This window comes from Phaethon lepturus, unplaced genomic scaffold (genome assembly GCF_000687285.1).
Source record: "Phaethon lepturus isolate BGI_N335 unplaced genomic scaffold, ASM68728v1 scaffold5960, whole genome shotgun sequence".
NCBI lineage: Eukaryota > Metazoa > Chordata > Aves > Phaethontiformes > Phaethontidae > Phaethon > Phaethon lepturus.
The window spans coordinates 57,446-76,377 of NW_010511054.1; the positions used below are offsets into that span (position 1 = coordinate 57,446).

At 34.6% G+C, this 18,932-nt stretch overlaps 1 protein-coding gene across 1 annotated transcript in view; it reads left to right on the forward strand.

The window, feature by feature from the left end:
• The window catches only part of KCNT2 (potassium channel, subfamily T, member 2), a 110,443-nt gene that overhangs the window by 54,734 nt on the left and 36,777 nt on the right, over positions 1-18,932 (forward strand). Inside the window, 6 exon segments of the mRNA XM_010282549.1 lie at positions 2,339-2,447; positions 9,166-9,274; positions 15,029-15,178; positions 16,185-16,414; positions 17,067-17,286; positions 18,612-18,717. Of these exon segments, the coding sequence (XP_010280851.1) occupies positions 2,339-2,447; positions 9,166-9,274; positions 15,029-15,178; positions 16,185-16,414; positions 17,067-17,286; positions 18,612-18,717 (924 nt within the window).

Below are 18,932 nucleotides of genomic sequence, written 5' to 3' on the forward strand. Positions count from 1 at the left end.
TATAAATACATATTAAAATAAATAATACTTAATATTAACATATTAAAATATATAAATACACTAAAATTAGCCATATTTCATTAAATTCAATATATTAATGTATTTTCACATACGTTACTTTTATGGGACAGTATTCATCCTGTGGTTAACTCACTCTTGACATGTGGTAACAAGTACAAAAACTAACAGGCTAGGAAATCTCTTGGAATCCTTTGGTCAGTAGCTGGCTAAATTCTGACAGCAGTTATGCAAATGTTTTAGTTGCACAGAAATGTAGACCTGTTTTTAATTGAGCTGATATTTCTTAGAATTACCCACAATTTTAAACTCTTAATTCCTGATGCCCTCATTTAATGTTATTTAAATTCTGAGTCTCTTTGGAAGGCCATATCTAATATATCATTCCTGATTAATTAGACATGACTCATCACGACCATCTAAGTTTGCACATAATTATTCCACATCCAAATGCCCCTCTTCTAAATTATACAATCCCTAACACTTGCAGAAAGATAGGTGAGGGACAAAATACCTTATTAGTAGAAGGTTCCTGGAAACAAGCCCTCTATTTTCCATTCCAACAAATAGAAATATTATACCAGGATTGTAAGATAATGGAGGTTGGAAGGAAGCTCAGGAGGTCTCTAATGTGACAGGAGTCAGTTATGAACACAGACCAGGAGGTGTCTAGTCTGACAGGAGTCAGTTATGAACACAGACCACCAGACCACGTTGCTCAGGGCTTTATCTAGGCTGGTGTAAAAGTGTCCAAGGCTCGAGACAGCATAGGCTTTCTGCACAACCTGTTCCACTGCCTTATTGTCTTAATGGGGAAAAGGTTTCTGCTTATATCCAGCCTGAATCTCTCTTTTCAACTTATATCCATTGTCTCTTGACTTCCAACTATGCATCACTGTGCAGAGCCTGTCTCCATCTGTTCAATAACCATCCCATAGGTACTGGGGGTTGCTGTTAGGTCTCCCTGAAACCATCTCATCTGCACGCTGAAAGCTTCACTCCCTCAGCCTCTTCACAGGGCCTCTGCTTCTACCCTGACCATCTTGGTGGCCCTCTGCCAAACTCAGTCCAGCTTCTCCAGGTCTTTGCTGTATTGAGGGCCAAAAAACTGGATGCAGTGTCTAGATTTTGTGCTGAGTACAGGGGGATAATCACTGCCCTCTGTCTACTCACTGTGCTCCTCTTAAAACAGCGCAGGATTGCTGACAGCCTCCTCTGCTGCCAGGGCACATTGCCAACGCATGCTCAGCTCACTCTTTGCCAGGACCTCCAGGTCTTTTCTAGCAGAGCTGCTGCCTAACCAGTCAGCCCCCAGCCTGTGCCAATGTAGGTGGTTACTCAGCCCCAGAGGCAGGACTCTGTGCCCTTGCTGAATTTCATTAAGTTCTTGGCAGCCCATTCCTCCATCTTGGTCCATCTGAATGGTAGTCTTACCCTCAAGTGTTTTAATGGTTCTCTCCAGTTTGGTATCATAAAATCATAGAATCTTTGGGTTGAAAAGGACCTTTTAGGGTCATCATCTGCAAACCTGCTGAATATCCACTCTTTTTCCTCCTCCAAGTCATGGATAAAGATGTTTAACAGAAGAGGTTCCAGTGCAGAGCCCTGTGACACTCCACTTGCCCCAGGTCTCTGGATAGAGTACCTGCCATTTACCACTGCCTTAAGACTCCAATAATCTAACCAACATTTTACCAGTATAGTTTTTCACTTATCCAGACTGTAATGTCTGAATGTGGAAATGAGAATACTGTCTGAGACAGAGCATTCATGTATTTGCCCAGAGGTATAACTCCCCAGATCATCCATTTGTTTGAAGATGAGTGAAACTATTCATTTTTCTGCCGTTGTTGGAGACTTCCCTCAGTCTCCACAACCTTTCAAAGGTAAGAAAGCAACTGTGCAAGGACGTTAGCCTCCTCCTTCTGCACCCATCTGATCCTGTGGGCTCATATGTGTTGAGTTCTTTGGAGCAATCCCTGTCTAAATCATTTGCTACTGATGATTCTCTTCCTGCTTGAAACTTGCCTCAAAGCAGTAGCCTGAGACTCCTTGCTGGTGAATACTGAGGGTACCTCAGCCTTGTCTGTGTCTGCAGAACTACTGGATTGTCTGTGTGTGTGTATATGTTTATGTATTTACATATATGTAATATACAAAATAGGTAATATTACTTATACAACATGTACGTAAACATCCACACCAGCTGGTGTCTTAAAATGAGTTTTCTTCAATGGTGTCAGTCTGGTAAGAGATTCTTTTTCTAATGTAACATGGTTATTTATATTTCATTGTCGTCACCTCATACTCTCTATCCTAGGATCATCAAACCATTTTAAGAGCATGGGCAGTTAAAGACTTTGCTCCAAATTGTCCTTTGTATGTCCAAATACTGAAACCTGAGAATAAATTCCACATCAAGTTTGCAGGTAAGCGTAAGATTTCAGCCATTTGAAACACTTGTTAGTATTTGGCAGTTTGTTTCATAAACACACAAGCAAAGTGAGATTCCCTAGACATATTTACTGGTTAGAAGCTGATTAAGAGTGCAGTATTATAAAGTAACATGGGCTGTATATTTCCTATCAATAGTAAAATATCATGTTTTACATTAAAGTCTAATTTATAAGCACTTTTAAGGATTATTACTCTCACATTACATAACATACAGAGTAGAATTATTTGATATGTAACACATCGTTAGTCCTTAATTATAGATCCAGGTAGGTTTCCAGTTTGCTATATCTATGTCTTTAAATAATTTCTAAATGAAATGAAATCTCTGTCTACTAAAACATACCTTTACTAAGGGGAATATGAGAAGATCTGCTCAGAAAAGGCCAAATTTTATCCAACAAACAATTGAAAAAAGATAATTTTTCCATTGGACTGTTTTCTAAGTGCTATGAAAAACATTATTTTAATTAATTTCAAATATTTTTGAAATAAACATATGATTTAATTCTGTATCCAGTAAAATATGTGTCTTAGAATCTGTGACAAAATGCAAAATGATGGTAAGAAATCCAAACAAATCCTCTCTTATAAGAGATTCCCAGCTTTAGTTTGACAAACTGTTTCTCTCTTTAGGTAGGTTTCTCTCTCTCATTGTCTATAAACACACGCATACATACACATATATATGTACATACAGACATATATGCTCATGCATAAAACCACGCAAATACTTTTATAATTAACTCATTTTGCCTATCATTGGAAAAATATGAAGTAGAAGCAAAGCTTTCCTTTTCAACTGTAATTTTGAAAATTCAATTTTCTTGATGGATATTCTAAGGAAGAAAGGATTGCTGATTCAAGAAACAAAATTCAAAAAAACTCTATGGAAAAAATATTAGTCTCCCCCATCATCCCAGAATGTGATGAAAAAGTAAATTCCAGTGCAGAACAATTCCAGAGTAACAGTTAAAGCTGTAATTTTAAAAGCTACTGAATTTACCACTAGGTTGGAAAGAAAAGAAAAATCATTAATAGCAGTTCTGAAGTTATAAAAGTATAATCTCAAATTATGAGATGGCACAGCGGGGAATAAGGCTCCTGCTGCGACAAGAATGATGTCGCATCATCTCCCCCTTAAAACCACACAGCACAAAATCTCTTCTCCCTAGCCACGGCCGCTTTTCTTTATCAGTAACTGTGCTAATTTGTTGCTCCTAATTGTCTTTTCAAGAGAGTTTCATTATTTTTAATGGCTTGTCTCAGTAGGAGCTTATGTATAACTAGAGTTGCAAAACAGAGGTAATTTTTCATATCTGTTCTAAGTCTCAGTTTGAGAATTGGGACCATTTAAAAAAAAAAAAAAACCAGGCAAACAACAAAACCCCACAACCTCTTTTTGTAATATTTCCCTCAACTGAGCTTAACCAATCTGGTATCTTACTGGTTTCATTTATGTTCTGTAGTTCTTCAAGGGCTTGAGGAGACCACCTGTGCTTCATTAGACCCCCCCAATATTAATTACAGTAGTACTCTATTGTAAGTCTAAATATTTATATAGCATCTTACATCCCAAAAGAACTTCACATAGATCATAGGGTCACTGCATTGATTTCCACACATTCTCTCTGCACAACAGTACAAGCAATTACAAGCCTTCCTTCAAGATTAATTTAATCTTGCTCATATAAAGCACAGAAAATGTTTAATGTCTTTTTAAATTCGGCAAGGTTACAAACATGGTATAAACATCACCACTGTATGCTTACCTACTGCAAATGGTTAGGCCACTGATAAAGTCATGAGAACAATATTTGTTTGCATACATTTTCCTAAGAGGACTCTACTTCCGTTATTAATCTCATCCAACTCTTCTTCATTCTGAAATACGTACCCAGTGAGGGCTGCAGACTATAGGCCTGTCCACACTGCTTACGAATAAAATTTATCATAAGCATAGAAAAATGTTCCATAAGTGCTTTTCCTATTATAATTCAGGACTGCTTTATTACTGCCTTAATGCAAAATCTTCTTTTAAATTTGATATTCCTTTAAAAAAATGATTCCTTCCTTCTGGAGGTTCCCCAAAACAATATTGTGTGTTTTTATGAACCTGAAATATTCAGTAATAGGATTTCTTTTTTTTTTTTTCTTCTCTCTTTACACACAGGTTTAGAGACTATAACTGCCAAAAAGTAAGTTTCTGAATTTAGAAAAAATACAACCAAGGAGTTCTGGAAAGTCCTCCTAACAAAAGTTTAACTTTTAACTACACTGAAAATTTATACAATGCTAGAAGCCCAGTTTCTCAGCAGCTTAAATTAGGATGACTAGTTGTCCTGGGTTGCATGAGACAGTTCTGAAATTTAGACCCTGGTTGCATTTTCCCATAGAATAACATCCTGGAGATTTTCTGCCTTAGGCTTCAGAAACAGTATATAAGACAAGTAATTGTTATAATTTATTCCCATCTAGTAGACAAGAATTTTATATTCTTCCTCTCTTTAATGAGAGTACAAGAACTTATTACAGCAAGAGAACAGAGACACTTTGTACAAGGCAATATGGCCTGCCAGAAAGGCAGGTTTCCTGTCTCTTCACCTGATGTCAGACACACACCTTTGCATCCTGTGTTTTCTGTTATTTTTTACAGTGGAGTTTAACTACTTTGTTTAACATAGTAACTTGCACCAGTATTAATACAGTGGAAATATTTCTCTGTGCTTGAATATGATTCTGCAGTGGAATCTAAAAAGCACAGGGCGTAAGTGCTTGTCCCAAGCTCCTTTGCAAGTTTAAGGCATGAACATTCTACAAATATACAGTCACTCCAACATGACAGATATCGGATGGGCAAGGAAACACCGTACCACCATTATTAACAGTCTTATATCTTAAGCAGAAAATGCTTTGATTACTCCTTAGTAATTTCCAATATTCAAATGCCTTGACATGTCTGTTTTTTTCTTGCAGTAATACTGCATTTTCTTTCACTGGCAGTTACATATGATTTTCCTGATTTTCCTGCTTTTCCTTCAAATACACAGGGCTACAAAAGGCTATGTACCCTTAATGCATGCATCTGGCCTTGCATTTCAGCACAAACATGAAATAATGTGAAGATTGTCCACAGCAGAGCAATATATTTATACAATTCGGAAACTGGAGTAAATTGCATATTTTCTGAGTTGAACTTAAAACTTTTACATATTTGCTAGAAAATAAATTAATCACGTTTACCTTGAATATTCAGAAATTATGAATAATCAGAGTTACAGAAACTCGGGATACATTTTGACATTCTCTATTTATTCAAAATGCACCAATGAATTAGCACAGACTGGTGAAGTCTGACATTACACCTTCAGTAGCTGATATGAAAGGAATACAGTCCAGACTCACCAAAATGGATATTGAATGCATCTGATGATTAATCTATCCAATTACAGATAAAAATAGTCTAGAGATAATGGATGGGGCATTTTTCTCTATATGGTCTAGTAGTGATCATGTTAATTTATCAAACTGACAAAAGTAAGGTTTCTCAGAATAATTGTGTCAGGTCTGGGACATTCTTGCCACATGGCTGATGCTGCAGACTTAAGTCAGTATTTTGAGTATGTTTTATCTTCAGGAATATTACAGAAGACATAACTGACTGTACTGCATTGCTACATCTATTTGAGACAGACTTGGCAACAAATTTTCTGTCAAAATATATTTTCAACAGAAACTACAGCTTCTGGAAATTCAAAATGGAATATTTCTTTAGTGTAAATGCAATCAAAATACTTCTGTCTGGTAAACTGATTTGACATATTTAATATTAATCTCAAGATAAACTGCAGTTGTTTCCTCTGCTGCTTCACTGCCATACTGAATAATTTGTTTATTCTAGTACCCACTGTCACAGGACCTGATTGATGTCCCAGACCTGAGGAGTGGGAAAGCTGTCACCCAGTTTCCTCCCTACTCGCTTCAGAAGAGAAAGCATCTGATAGAGTTCTGTGTAACCCTCACCACAGCTCCCCAATAAGAGTCCTGAACATAAAAGACAGTGACATCATATGCAAGCTATGATCTGTCAAATAATTGGAGAAATGAGCAAGTAATTTTTGACTGATCTGTGTGTAATACAAGAACTTAATTCCAGCCAAGGAGAACCCCACAGTACCTCTCCATGTTTCAAATAGCTACAGTATTTAAAATCATGGTAATTAGATTACTGAAGAATCTGTCACATGGTGAAACTGTTCTCAAAGTACATCTAAGAATTCAAAAGCTTCAAAACACCTCTGAAGTAGGTAGGGTATTATTTTCATATACCCATTTTAGAGATGCATAAAAAGTCATGAAGGGCATAAATAACTCACACAAGGTCTAAGTCTACAATAGGAGTGGAAATAGCCCTGTGAGTCCCAGCTCCATGGCTCCTGATGTAAAACCACCTGATGACACAACATGAATCTCTTACACATATGAGATTAAGTTGACTATTGTAGGACAGCAATCTGTTTGCTGTATGCTATATTCTCTGTTAACAGGATATTTTACGTAAAATCAATCCAAAAATTTCACCATATACATTAGAGAGTATAGAACATATGGAGGATTTAAGTCTGAGATATACTTTTGAACTGTATTGTGCCATCCATGATTTATTCATTTTCATTTAAATATATTTTGTTCATCATGTACAATTTGGTTCAATTACAAGACTTGAAGAATGATGAAATAAATTTCCTGTACATTTTTTCTTGCCGCTATTTTCAAAAGTATTAGCTATAATATAAGAACATTCTAAAAAAGTGAGGGGAGGTTACTTGAGAAAACCCTATACAAATTAAAAAATATGGAGAATTCTCATTCCTTCAATATCACGAAGTCAGTAGTCACTTTCATAAATCTTTGCCATCTGACTAATGGTAATGGAATGCAGATATTCCATCCGAGCAGCAGACTATGCCTTACTCTCTCAAAATCTCTAGTTTAAAATTCATATAGGTTTATTAATGGCACATAGTCAACTAAAAGAACACATTTCTGTCTGAAATATTTTCTGCAGGAAATATTTAATTGCAATAACTGAAATATACTTAGAGGAGGAAAAAAAATCTAATTTTGTTCTATATTTGACAGAACTAAATTCTTTCCTTCTCAATAACATTTAAATAGGCCTTGATCTTCAGAAAATGAGAGAATTACTTTCTCCCTTCAGTAGTCAATGATTCTGTCACTGAAAAGCCTCTAGAAATTTCAAAAAAAGGAATAGAGAAGACACCCAAAGTATGCCCTTACTTGTTTTCAGTAAATGGCGTGCTTATAGCTATACTATAAATTCTTTCTAGAAAGTAGCTTGCTTAGAGAGGTAAGGTGGTTCTAAGGATTTCAATGATACATTAGTGCAGCTAAAAGTAGAATTATGTAGATAGCTCAGAACTAGGTGGGGAGATTATTTGCTTACTTTTACTCAGCAGTTTTCATATGGCTTATGTTTTGATCATTAGCTGTAATACCTGTATTATTCTTTCCCATCAGAAGCAAATTCTGTTCCCATTGAAAGTAACGTAGACTGAATCAAACACTAAATTCAGATGGAAAAAAAATTTACTGAGCATGCAATAAATGTGTTAATGACCTTAGAAAACCTTCATGACCAAGTTTCTACCCTGACAAGAAGTTGAAGTTTCAAGTTTTGTGCTTATCCCTTCATATATCTATTTTAATACTCTCACAGGTATACAATTGAAGAGTAATTTCTATTTCCTTTTCATGCTGTCACCAGCACTGAAGAACATTCAACTGTGATCTGAATTTTAAGCACTAGCCATCCAAGTTCAATAATAATCCACACAATACAGAAAGCATGTGCAGAAGATTTGGCAGTTTTAATTATAAGCCAATATAGAGGACTATATATGTCTCTGTTGCTTTCTCTTCTCACTTCCCCTCCCCTAAATTCCATTAAAAGACAAAAACATAGGTATGTCTATAGTAGTGTTCTATCACAGCAAGTACTAATGGGCAGACATACTTTCTTGTAAAGTAAAAATAATGCTAAGTTGTAAAAAACTGGAAAAGAAAAAAACAACCACCCCCCTTGCTTAGAGGTAGCAGCTGTTAGCAGTTCCTGGGGGAGATATTAGTCAAATCTACATCATGCACTGAAGTGCAGTGCAAAATCCCAGACCCACTGCCAAATAACCAGTCTGCAAGCCAGTACAGCCTAATTGATCAGCACCCCTGCACTGCAGTATCTTATGTGTGCTATTTCCTGAACATAAAATTATATCTCTACAATGTTTGATGCCTCTATAGCAGTTTATGCAAAACTGCAGAACATGCAAAAAATACAGACTAGACTATGCTACAGGGCTTACTCATACAACTAGTGCAGCAAGATAGTGGAAGTGGGTTTCACAGAGCCACTACATCTTCTCCATGTGTAGCTGCAGGACAGAAAGTATTACCTGAATGCAAAATTAACTCTCCGTATGCCATCTGAGAGACAGTATAGATGGGACACATCACACAGAGCTGCTCTTCAGGTTCAAGTGGAAGATGAAGATCTGGAGGCCACTTTTGATTGTCCCTATCTTCACCATTTTCCTAGACAAGGAAAGGAAGGGATAATTCTGTCTAACAGAAAGTAGTTTTGTAAAACAATTTCTATCTTCTTTTTTTCTGCAGATCATGTTGTATGTGAAGAGGAATTCAAATATGCTATGCTAGCTCTAAATTGTATATGCCCAGCTACCTCTACATTAATCACACTGCTGGTTCATACATCTAGGGGACAGTAAGTATATACTACCATTAAAAAAACCCCAGAACATTGTAAAAGGTATAGCTCTAAATTGTATATGCCCAGCCACCTCTACATTAATCACGCTGCTGGTTCATACATCTAGGGGACAGTAAGTATATACTACCATTAAAAAAACCCCAGAACATTGTAAAAGGTATAGCCGATATTCTTGGGAAAATAGTTTACCCTGAACTCCCAAACAACTACATTTTTAAAAAAGAAATTGGAACTTTCCACAAAAAAAAGTGTTCTAGAGGTTCTACTCAAGTTATTATAATTTCAAAGAGGAACTCCCCAACCCAATATTTAACAACTTGTTGCATGCTATTGTGCCACTTCCACGATAAATACGAAAAATATGTATTTCCACTTTAGTAGATTGAATCACGGATCTATCACACAGTTCTACTTAAGAACACCAACAAGACCCAAGAATTCCTATTTTAATATGTTAATTTGAAGGTCTATTTTTGTAAACAGATAAAAATACCTATTCACTGAGCTCCAAAAATGTTTTTCTGATAACATATAAAATACTATTTGCTATTCAGTGCCTGTACGTTATGAAGCAAGGAAACATACATATGAAGAGATGGGTTTTAACATAACCACCATGCTGCTGGAAGGCCTACAGAATTATGGTGTCTCTACAGACTGCATAGTTGCAGAACCTGTCTATATTTACCATAAAATTTTACCACATCTAGTATATCTCTGTTATGCTATATTCTTGGAGGAACAAGGTATTCTTATTAAAAAGTTTTTGGCAGAGAGAGGCGTTCAAGAATAAATATCCAAAATGTATCTATAGAAACGGAATACATGGATATAGACCGCACAAGAATAAGTTTAAGAGTCTAGTAAAAAGGCATACTTTTTTCCAAGTAACCATGTACCCAGTAATATCTTGATATTTACAGAGTTATTTAACCTTCTATATGGCATTGGTAGTCTTCTCCTGTGCCTAGCATGGGGAAAACTGAAATAACTGCTAGAACTTTTACTATCAGGAATAACAAATGTAAAGATTTTAATGGCACCGTCTGTACTAGAATCTGATAATAAGACAACAAAATAATGTTTCCATGCCTCCTGAGAATCATGGTGAAATGCATTCTTCACCTGTCTAGCTTTCATTATCTGACATGCACAGAATTCAGAGCCTTTTTTAGTTATTTCATATTGTATGTACATAAAAGAGCAGCAGTATTCTTAACAGCTAGCAGAGAATTTTCCATCAACATAAAACCAGACATATGAAGGGGACTCTGTGTTCTGCTGTACTTAAGAACTTTAGCCTTTTATTTTTAACACAGGCATATTGATCATTTATACAAATTCCAAACTATGATGCAACCATAGGAGAATGCAAAAGCACTTACTATTTCTTTTGCAGTCAAGAATTAATTGATGTGATCAGGGTTGTTGAAGTAACTGCTTTGTATAGTTGTCAGCATTAGTCTGAATCCTTCTCACAGAAACATGCAAACTTGCTGTATAAATACAGAAAGACTAGAAAAGTGAAAAAACACCCTAGTTGTCATTCTTCAACTTCAGTCAACGTTCGTCAGAGCTTTTAATCTCACATGGGCTCCAAAATACCAGAAGATGGCAAACTTTGGACATCTTAGAGCATGTGTATTAATGCTGGACTAATTGGCTGAATAGATATGGCTGTTCTTTAAAACCACACTATATCTCTGAACGTTTAAAACTGATGCACTGGAGGGAAAAAACTTCAAAAATATTTTAAATTTGAATAGTCTTGACTTCACAGTGCTAAAAATAAAAACCTTCAAAAAAATCAAGTATTTATCTCCCAAAATGTCACTTCCTAAGCTTTCAAATTTAATATTTTTGCTACTTATCTTAAGTTCATTTTTGAACTTTTAAACATTTAAACATTTATGTAATTCCCACACAAAAAAAGGTACATAATTCCCAAAGTAGTGGGGTTTTTTTCCCCTTTTATTCCGTACAACTTTTTAAAATCCCTTGGAAATGCTGGAATACGTTCACAAAAGTCTAATTTAACTGTCATTTTAATTTCTTATTAGGTTTTGTACAAGCGCACAAATCTGTTCAACATATAATAAAAGTCACCAAGTTAAGCATTCAAAATTCAACAATGAGCACAAAGCTATCTTTTTGCTAGACTGCTCTTGATCTAATTAAAAAACCCTACTGTGCTGTTGGAAACATAAGTAATGGTATACTTGAGCTTACTTTTTGCTTATAACTGAGTGTTATGTAGGCCATGATTAATCTGGAAGTTTTGTGTCCTTGAACATTTAGTTAAGATGAACTTTAACAACCAGAGATTTAACCATTGATTTTTAACAAGCATGCACCTCTTGAATATATTATTCTAAGCTCAAAGGGCAGTAATCACACATAATTGAAAAAAAAAAAGACAATATTTAAATATTTGAAAATAATTTCTCTTTCCTGAATTACCACTTCAATGTCCCAATTTTATCAATCTTACTTTACTTTTTTAGTCATAATTTTTATGTGCAATACCATAATTGATTTCAACACTTGCTAACTAAAATAAACTCATAGCTAGATACAGGTATAAGCATAATGCTTTTAAAGAGCAGATTTAAGTAAAGAAATTTATTTGCAAACTTTCTTGTTGAGTATACACTAATGTTTTGGAGGGAAAATTCCTTTTAAACTTACATTCTTCATAAGCATCTCCTGAGACTTGCACTAACTATTTACAGTTAGTAAAACAAATGATTCTGCACTGCATTATCTTCAGGGGGAAATCTGTTTCAAAATAGGTGTCAGTTTTGAGCTTCATCTAGAGGTTGTCATTGTATTGCAGGCATAAATCTGCTTTGGATTTGACTAATTTATAAATCAGAATAAGTGTTTTGGCTTTTCTAGCTATTTTCTAATGTTGAACAATAGGTAAATTAACTGCTAATTCTTAAAATAAGTTAAGTTACATTTATGCATATGAAAGATGAAGTCAGATGAACATCGGAGTTTGGCTAAGTATAAGCAAACAGATTAAGTGAAAATATATCATGTAAATTACAAATAAAAATTTTAGCTGTACACGCATTTATATCCAAGCTAAATACTAAGTTAGATCTAAATAATGAAAAGTATTTGTTAAATAGACTTCCAATGTTAACAGTGAACTGCTTTTCTTTACATTGGATCCTGTTTCATTATCCTTTCATTACCCTGGTTACTACCAGCACCTGCATTAAACTTTATTTAGAACTTGAGTTTTAAATCCCTGTCAGTATTGACTTCCTTATAGAAAAAGAACAGACTTGGATTATGGGGAGACACCAATCAATCAACTGCTTATGGCCTTGGATAATCTTTTCAAAGTCTATTCAAAGTCATTGGCAAGATTTTCTTAATAATTAGTTCATGTTTTCATTCACAGAAGCCCCATTATCTCTTGACTCACCAGTTTGGTAACTTCAATATAGTGACTGAGAACATTTGTTCAAGTTGTTACCACAGATAACCAAGTTCAAATGGCTACCTATACCTTTCCATTCTACAAGGAATGTGTCTTCTTTTACACAGTATTTTAGGTGCATGTAACTAGAGCAGATTACCAAGGAAATGACCAGAACATTTCTTTACCAGGGAAATGACAAAAAGCAAAAGTCATTCTTTAAGGGAAAATATGACCACTTTCAAATTCTAGCTTCTTAACATTTGTTAATTTAGTGAAGTTATGGTCTTAACCGAAGGGACTTGCATTTTAATGTATTAAACAGTTCACTGACAGTTTATGGATAAAACATTGTCCCAGCTGTTTGTTGTACTCTTACAAGTGAAATGCCACCTATTCCCCAGGGAATCTATTGCCCGTATTCATTAAGAAATAGTGTGACACTCTTAATAATACAAGGTCATTTCTGATACTCATGAAGATAAGTACACTGGGAAATTACTGGAACTTGAATGCAATACATAAAAGCAGAACACAAGAAAAAAAATTATTCTCTATTATCCTAATTAGAATGATAATACAATAAACTGTAAACAAACACACGTATGTAAATTAAGAACACTTTGTCTTTTGGTATTATTATGTGAGGACACTGGGGAAAATTTTCATTTTCTAAGCAACTTTTGTCAGATCAACTTGCTATTAAAATTAAGGTGAAGTTTGCTGCTCTTTATGTGAACTGGCTTTGGTCTTTAATACTACTTTTCAGATTAAACAAACTAGATGTAAATAAACCCATTGTCTTCTCAGCTCTTTCTGGAATTCAAAACCTCAGTCTGTAAGACACCAAAATTCTACCTTTAATCTTACTTATAATTTCTTACTGATCTCAATTATTATTCTGAATACTTATCTTTAAATGTTATCTAATTATCTAACCTAGTAATAGAGCTTTATTAGGGTTTGTAATATGATACAAGATATCGGAAGAAAATAGCCTTTCTGACTTGAACTTGATGTGATCTTTACAGAACAGCCCCATGGGAAGCTTTTCGACAACTAACTGGAACCAAGCAGACTTTAAACAGGTGAACATTTTAATTTAAGGGGAAAAGTGAAATATGGAAAAATTTTCTGCTGTAATTACATTTCTATTTCTGCTATTCCACTCCTATTGCATAGTTTTTTAATACTGTTGCGATAACCATAAAAATGGTTTACTTATTTCCATCTTGAAAGAAAATGTTTCTACAGCAAGGATGGAGAAGAATGGTAAATAAAAAAACACCCCTAAATTGCATTAAGATACTGAACATGTATAAATGAGTACAAAGGAGCATATCCCAATATCTTTAGTGGGCATGATGGTGTTGGGTTGATGGTTGGACTTGATGATCTTAAAGGTCTTTTCCAACCTTAAGGATTCTATGATCTTGCAATCTTAGCTGGAAGTAGCAAGAGCTACATTTGTAGCAAGAGCACATTTATTAGTTTTATGTCCTATCTGTGTGTATATGTGCATACATTATATCCAGTAAAACTCATGCAGACAGAACCTTGTTTCCACATGAAACTCAGTAAAGAAAGAAGTTCACAGAAGCCCCAAGTCTGCAAGCTTTGGCGTTAGCTGAGGTTTGGAACACTTCCACTAATAGTCAATTTGGATAAAGGATGTTAGCTGCATAAAGGTTGATATGCTTAATATGGTTAAAGTAATAATTTATTTTCTTACACTAAAGAAGGCATATACTTGTCATAGTATCCACAGCACAATAACAAAAAGTGTCCATAGGGTAAATGCTGAAGATAATCGATAAGCAAATGCAAAAAAAAAAAAAAAAAAATTCTTTCTTACAGATAAAGTGACCAAAGCCAAATGGGTATTTCCTACAGAAGTTATTTTAAAAGATTCTTTACCTACTTTAAACAGGAACTAGACAATCTACCATGGAGCATCCGAAGAGACTGTCTTTATGAATAGAATGACCATGCTCTTGGTTTCACCTGTCAACTCTAAATTGCAATGGATATACTTATTATGGTGTAAATTTAAAGTAATTCAGCTATAACTTTCCTGATATTAAATTACATAATCTTATATGCCTATTACTTAGCAGAAAATGCTCTTTAATTCATTAAAATAATCTCTGTACTTACAGTATTACCAAGCGTTGATCTCAAATACTTCTTTCAGATTAGCCTATGGGACCTTTTTAAGAGACATTTGTAGCTTCTAGTACCATGAGATACTGTTAGGACTAATAAGAATTTTACATTGAGTTTTAAATTATTCTCTTTATCTGTACATGTTTCAGGGAGAGTCAGCAATCACCAGAACAATGGCAGAAAATGTATGGCAAATGCTCTGGTAATGAGGTGTATCATATTAACCTGGAAGAAAGTATGTTTTTTGCTGAGTATGAGGGGAAAAGCTTCACATATGCTTCTTTCCATGCACATAAGAAGTATGTTTATTTTCCTATCAACAAATAAAAGTTCAAACAAATAATTATTTGTTTTCCCTGCAACATAGCTCTGCATTCAAAGGTGCAGTACATGCATTAGTCTATTTCTGGGTTTAAATATCTGGCCACTAATATATTTCATGGATTTTTTTCTGTAAGTTACAGCTGGTTAGGTAAAAGCTCATGGTGGTTCAGTATAGGCCAGCTGAGTCTGAGAGAACAGAATATAAAGGATATATAGGATAAGCCTGACAACCAGAAAAAAATAGTACCTTAAAGAGGTTATATGAGAACACCAGTCTCTTTCCATGTCCAAAACAATCTAGAAAAGGATGGGGTGGGAGGATGTTAGTGTATTTTTTTTATTATTATTTTATTTATTTAGGAGTCAACTGGAAATCTGGCTTCCTTTGCGGTGTGTTCATTTTATGCAAAATGTTCAATTTAAAGGTGGTACATGCTACATTCTGGTGATTGTTCAAAATAAAACCATATTTTTTTGATTTTAGTAAGTGAGAGCTTTTTTTTTTTTTTACTTTTATTCCTTATTTTCTATCATTAATCAAATACATTTCTAGGAGAGAATCACAAAAATTAATTCTGAAAATTATTTCCATTACCTATGAATAATGGAACAATTAAACATGATGAATACTTTTTCATATTATATATCCATTATTCTACTATTATTTTCCCAGAAGGGACTATTAATCTGACAGAAACAAAAAAAAAAAATCAACTGGAACAGCATTAGAAGAATATTATGGGGATTAAGAAAAACACTGCATTCCAATGCCTAGGGATTCATGAGCTCATAAAAACTCCTTGATCAGAAGTGGCCTATTTAGGAGACAAAATTTTTCAAACATATTTGTCATCCAAAAATCTGCAAATGTTCATAATCTGCAAAATATAAAAATATACTGGAGGTTTATTTTTGACAGTGGAAATTCTGGTATATATGGGACTATGCAAAATGAACCATGCCTTTCCTTTTCTAATTAAGGTTTGGAGTCTGTCTGATTGGTGTTAGAAAGGAAGATAACAAAAACATTTTGCTGAATCCAGGTCCTCGATATATCATGAGTTCTACAGATACATGTTTTTATATAAATATCACCAAAGAAGAGAATTCTGCTTTTAAGAAGCAAGAAAAGCATAAAAAACCCCATGAATCAAAATTACCTTATCATGGAGCTTCTAGGTTACCTGTACACAGTATAATAGCCAGCATGGGTAAGTAAAAAAAAAAAAAAAGTCTCACAACATATTCTTATTCAACGAATAGTACTTTTTAAAGCTTTTAACAGTATATTCCTAAAATTTTAAGAAATTCTAACTGTGTGTGGAAAGAAAACAAATAGTAAGAACTTACACTCATATTTTAAAAAAACAAATGGAATTTTGTTATGTTTTTCTTTTACTTGACAATATGTAATTAAAATGCTTAAGACTGTTGTATAGAAAAAGTAATCATAAAATGTACGCAAGGCAAAACAACTGAGAAAATCACATGGGTAATTTCCTTGTCATTCATAACTGGTTGTTTGTAACAAGTTTTCCTAAGCTTCTTTAATTAAAAAAAAATGCCCTTGCTCAGTAAAAACCTACAGGTTGTTGATGCATATAAATATGGATTAATGATGTAGGGTATGATTTTAAAAAGGTAGTTAACAATAGTTTATGTAGTAATGGTGAGAAAAAGTGCTACTTTGCAGGAACAGGCTTCCTCAGATATAGTTTAAATATTTGTATATTTTAATGTAATAAAAACAATCAATATAGTATTCCTTTCAGTCTTTGGCCGTGTAGTCAGGTAACCCCCATGGGAATCTTATTCTAATGTTTTGACAACAACATTGAGAAAATGCTTTCAATGCTATTTCAGGGACAGTGGCTATCGATTTACAAGATACAGGATGCCAAATGTCCAGCGGATCTACACTAGCTCTTCCTTCCGAGGGAGGCAAAGAGGGCAGACGGCCCAGTATAGCACCTGTACTGGAGGTTGCAGACTCATCCTCACTTCAGACATGTGACCTGCTAAGTGATCAGTCAGAAGAAGATGAAACTACACCGTCAGATGATGAAGTGTCTGCAGGCTTAGAGTATGTATATTAAATATAAACAACAGAATTTGAAAAGCTAATATTATGTAAAAGGCATGGATAATTTTTTGACATGTAGATCAATCCAAGCAGCTGTAGCAAGCTAGACCCATACAGGCCAATTACCGAATTCTTCCCTTTTGTGAAATGCTATTTTCTGTTAGCAGAGTGCTGCTATGCCTATTTTGATATTAAAAAAACCACAAACAGATCCATTTGCTGGAGATTTTTCTATGCTCAATTATAAAGATCTAATTATGTATTGCAATTTTTTTATAGCATTTATGACCATTTTCTTACATTCTATAGTTACAAAGACAGGACTCAACTGACTTGTAAACAGTACTTCTGACCTGAGGATGCAGTGATAATCACGTCATTCAACAAGGCGTGTTGAACACTGGGGTTAGGTGTCTGACTTCAAAATGTAAGACTGACAAAAAAAGCAGTATGAGACAAAATTGTTACATCTAATTTAAAATACTTGTTAGCACATTACTGAAAGTAGTGATGCATTACTCAGATAAAAACAGAAGATTCAATCCTGTAACTGCCCACTTGCCCATACAGATAAGCAATTACGTTTATAGGGATTACTGACAGGGATGTTAAAAAAATGAAATACACAATTAAGCCAATGGCTCACCTAGCATAGTTTCCAATCTCCAACAGTGGTAGGCATGAGAAGCCCCAGGGAAGATCATAAAGTTCCAATGAAAAAAAAAATAGAACAAGTCATCTTAAATCTACAGACTGAAATAGCAGGATTTAAAAGGCCTCATTAAAAACTAAGGCCAATTAGAAATTTAATCTTATCAGTAAGAGGATTTGCCATTTAAAATTCATTCCAACCATGTTGAAAGTACGTTATTAAGGCAAGAAGGTAATGACCTCACTCATTCTTGATAAGTGTTTGAAAGAAAAATGGAGAAGAATAGCAGAAGTACCACGAGTATGTCTATCTTCTTTCCTTTCTTTTTTTCCTTCCTTAGAAGTTTCCAATACATGCATTCAAAACAGTAGGACAGGGCACTATGATGCATCAGCCCACTTCCAAAGATGCCTATGCAAAAACACCCCAAGCAAAATTCCTTTAGTCCACAAAAGCATGATAGCCTTCACTAAATTGTATTGAATTGGTCAAAGCTACAAATATATTCCTTTGATACTTAACTAAACATAGATTATTTCATGTATTTTGACTCTGCTAGTCTACAGATAACTGCAAAACTTAGACACAGGTACAAACATTCCATAAAATAGTTGTAGAGTCATTGTGTTTCAGTAATTTGCTATACTGAAGAATGTTTGTTCTGTTCTCCTAGGTATGCCAAAGGCTACCCTCCTTACTCTCCATATATCGGAAGCTCTCCCACATTCTGTCATCTTCTGCATGAAAAAGTACCTTTCTGTTGTCTAAGACTAGATAAGGTAAAAGGAGTTTGTTACTGGATAAAACTGCATTCTCATTCCTCTCTTGCATCTGAATAGAGTTAAATTCTGGTTTCTGCTTAGAGAGGAGTTTTGTTCAGCACTTACTAAGCTACAATAAGTTTTCTCATCCTTTTCATCACCAAGTGTTTGTGTCTAATCAGGTCTATATCAGGTCTGATAGAAATCTGATACAATTTTCTATTTCTAATGGT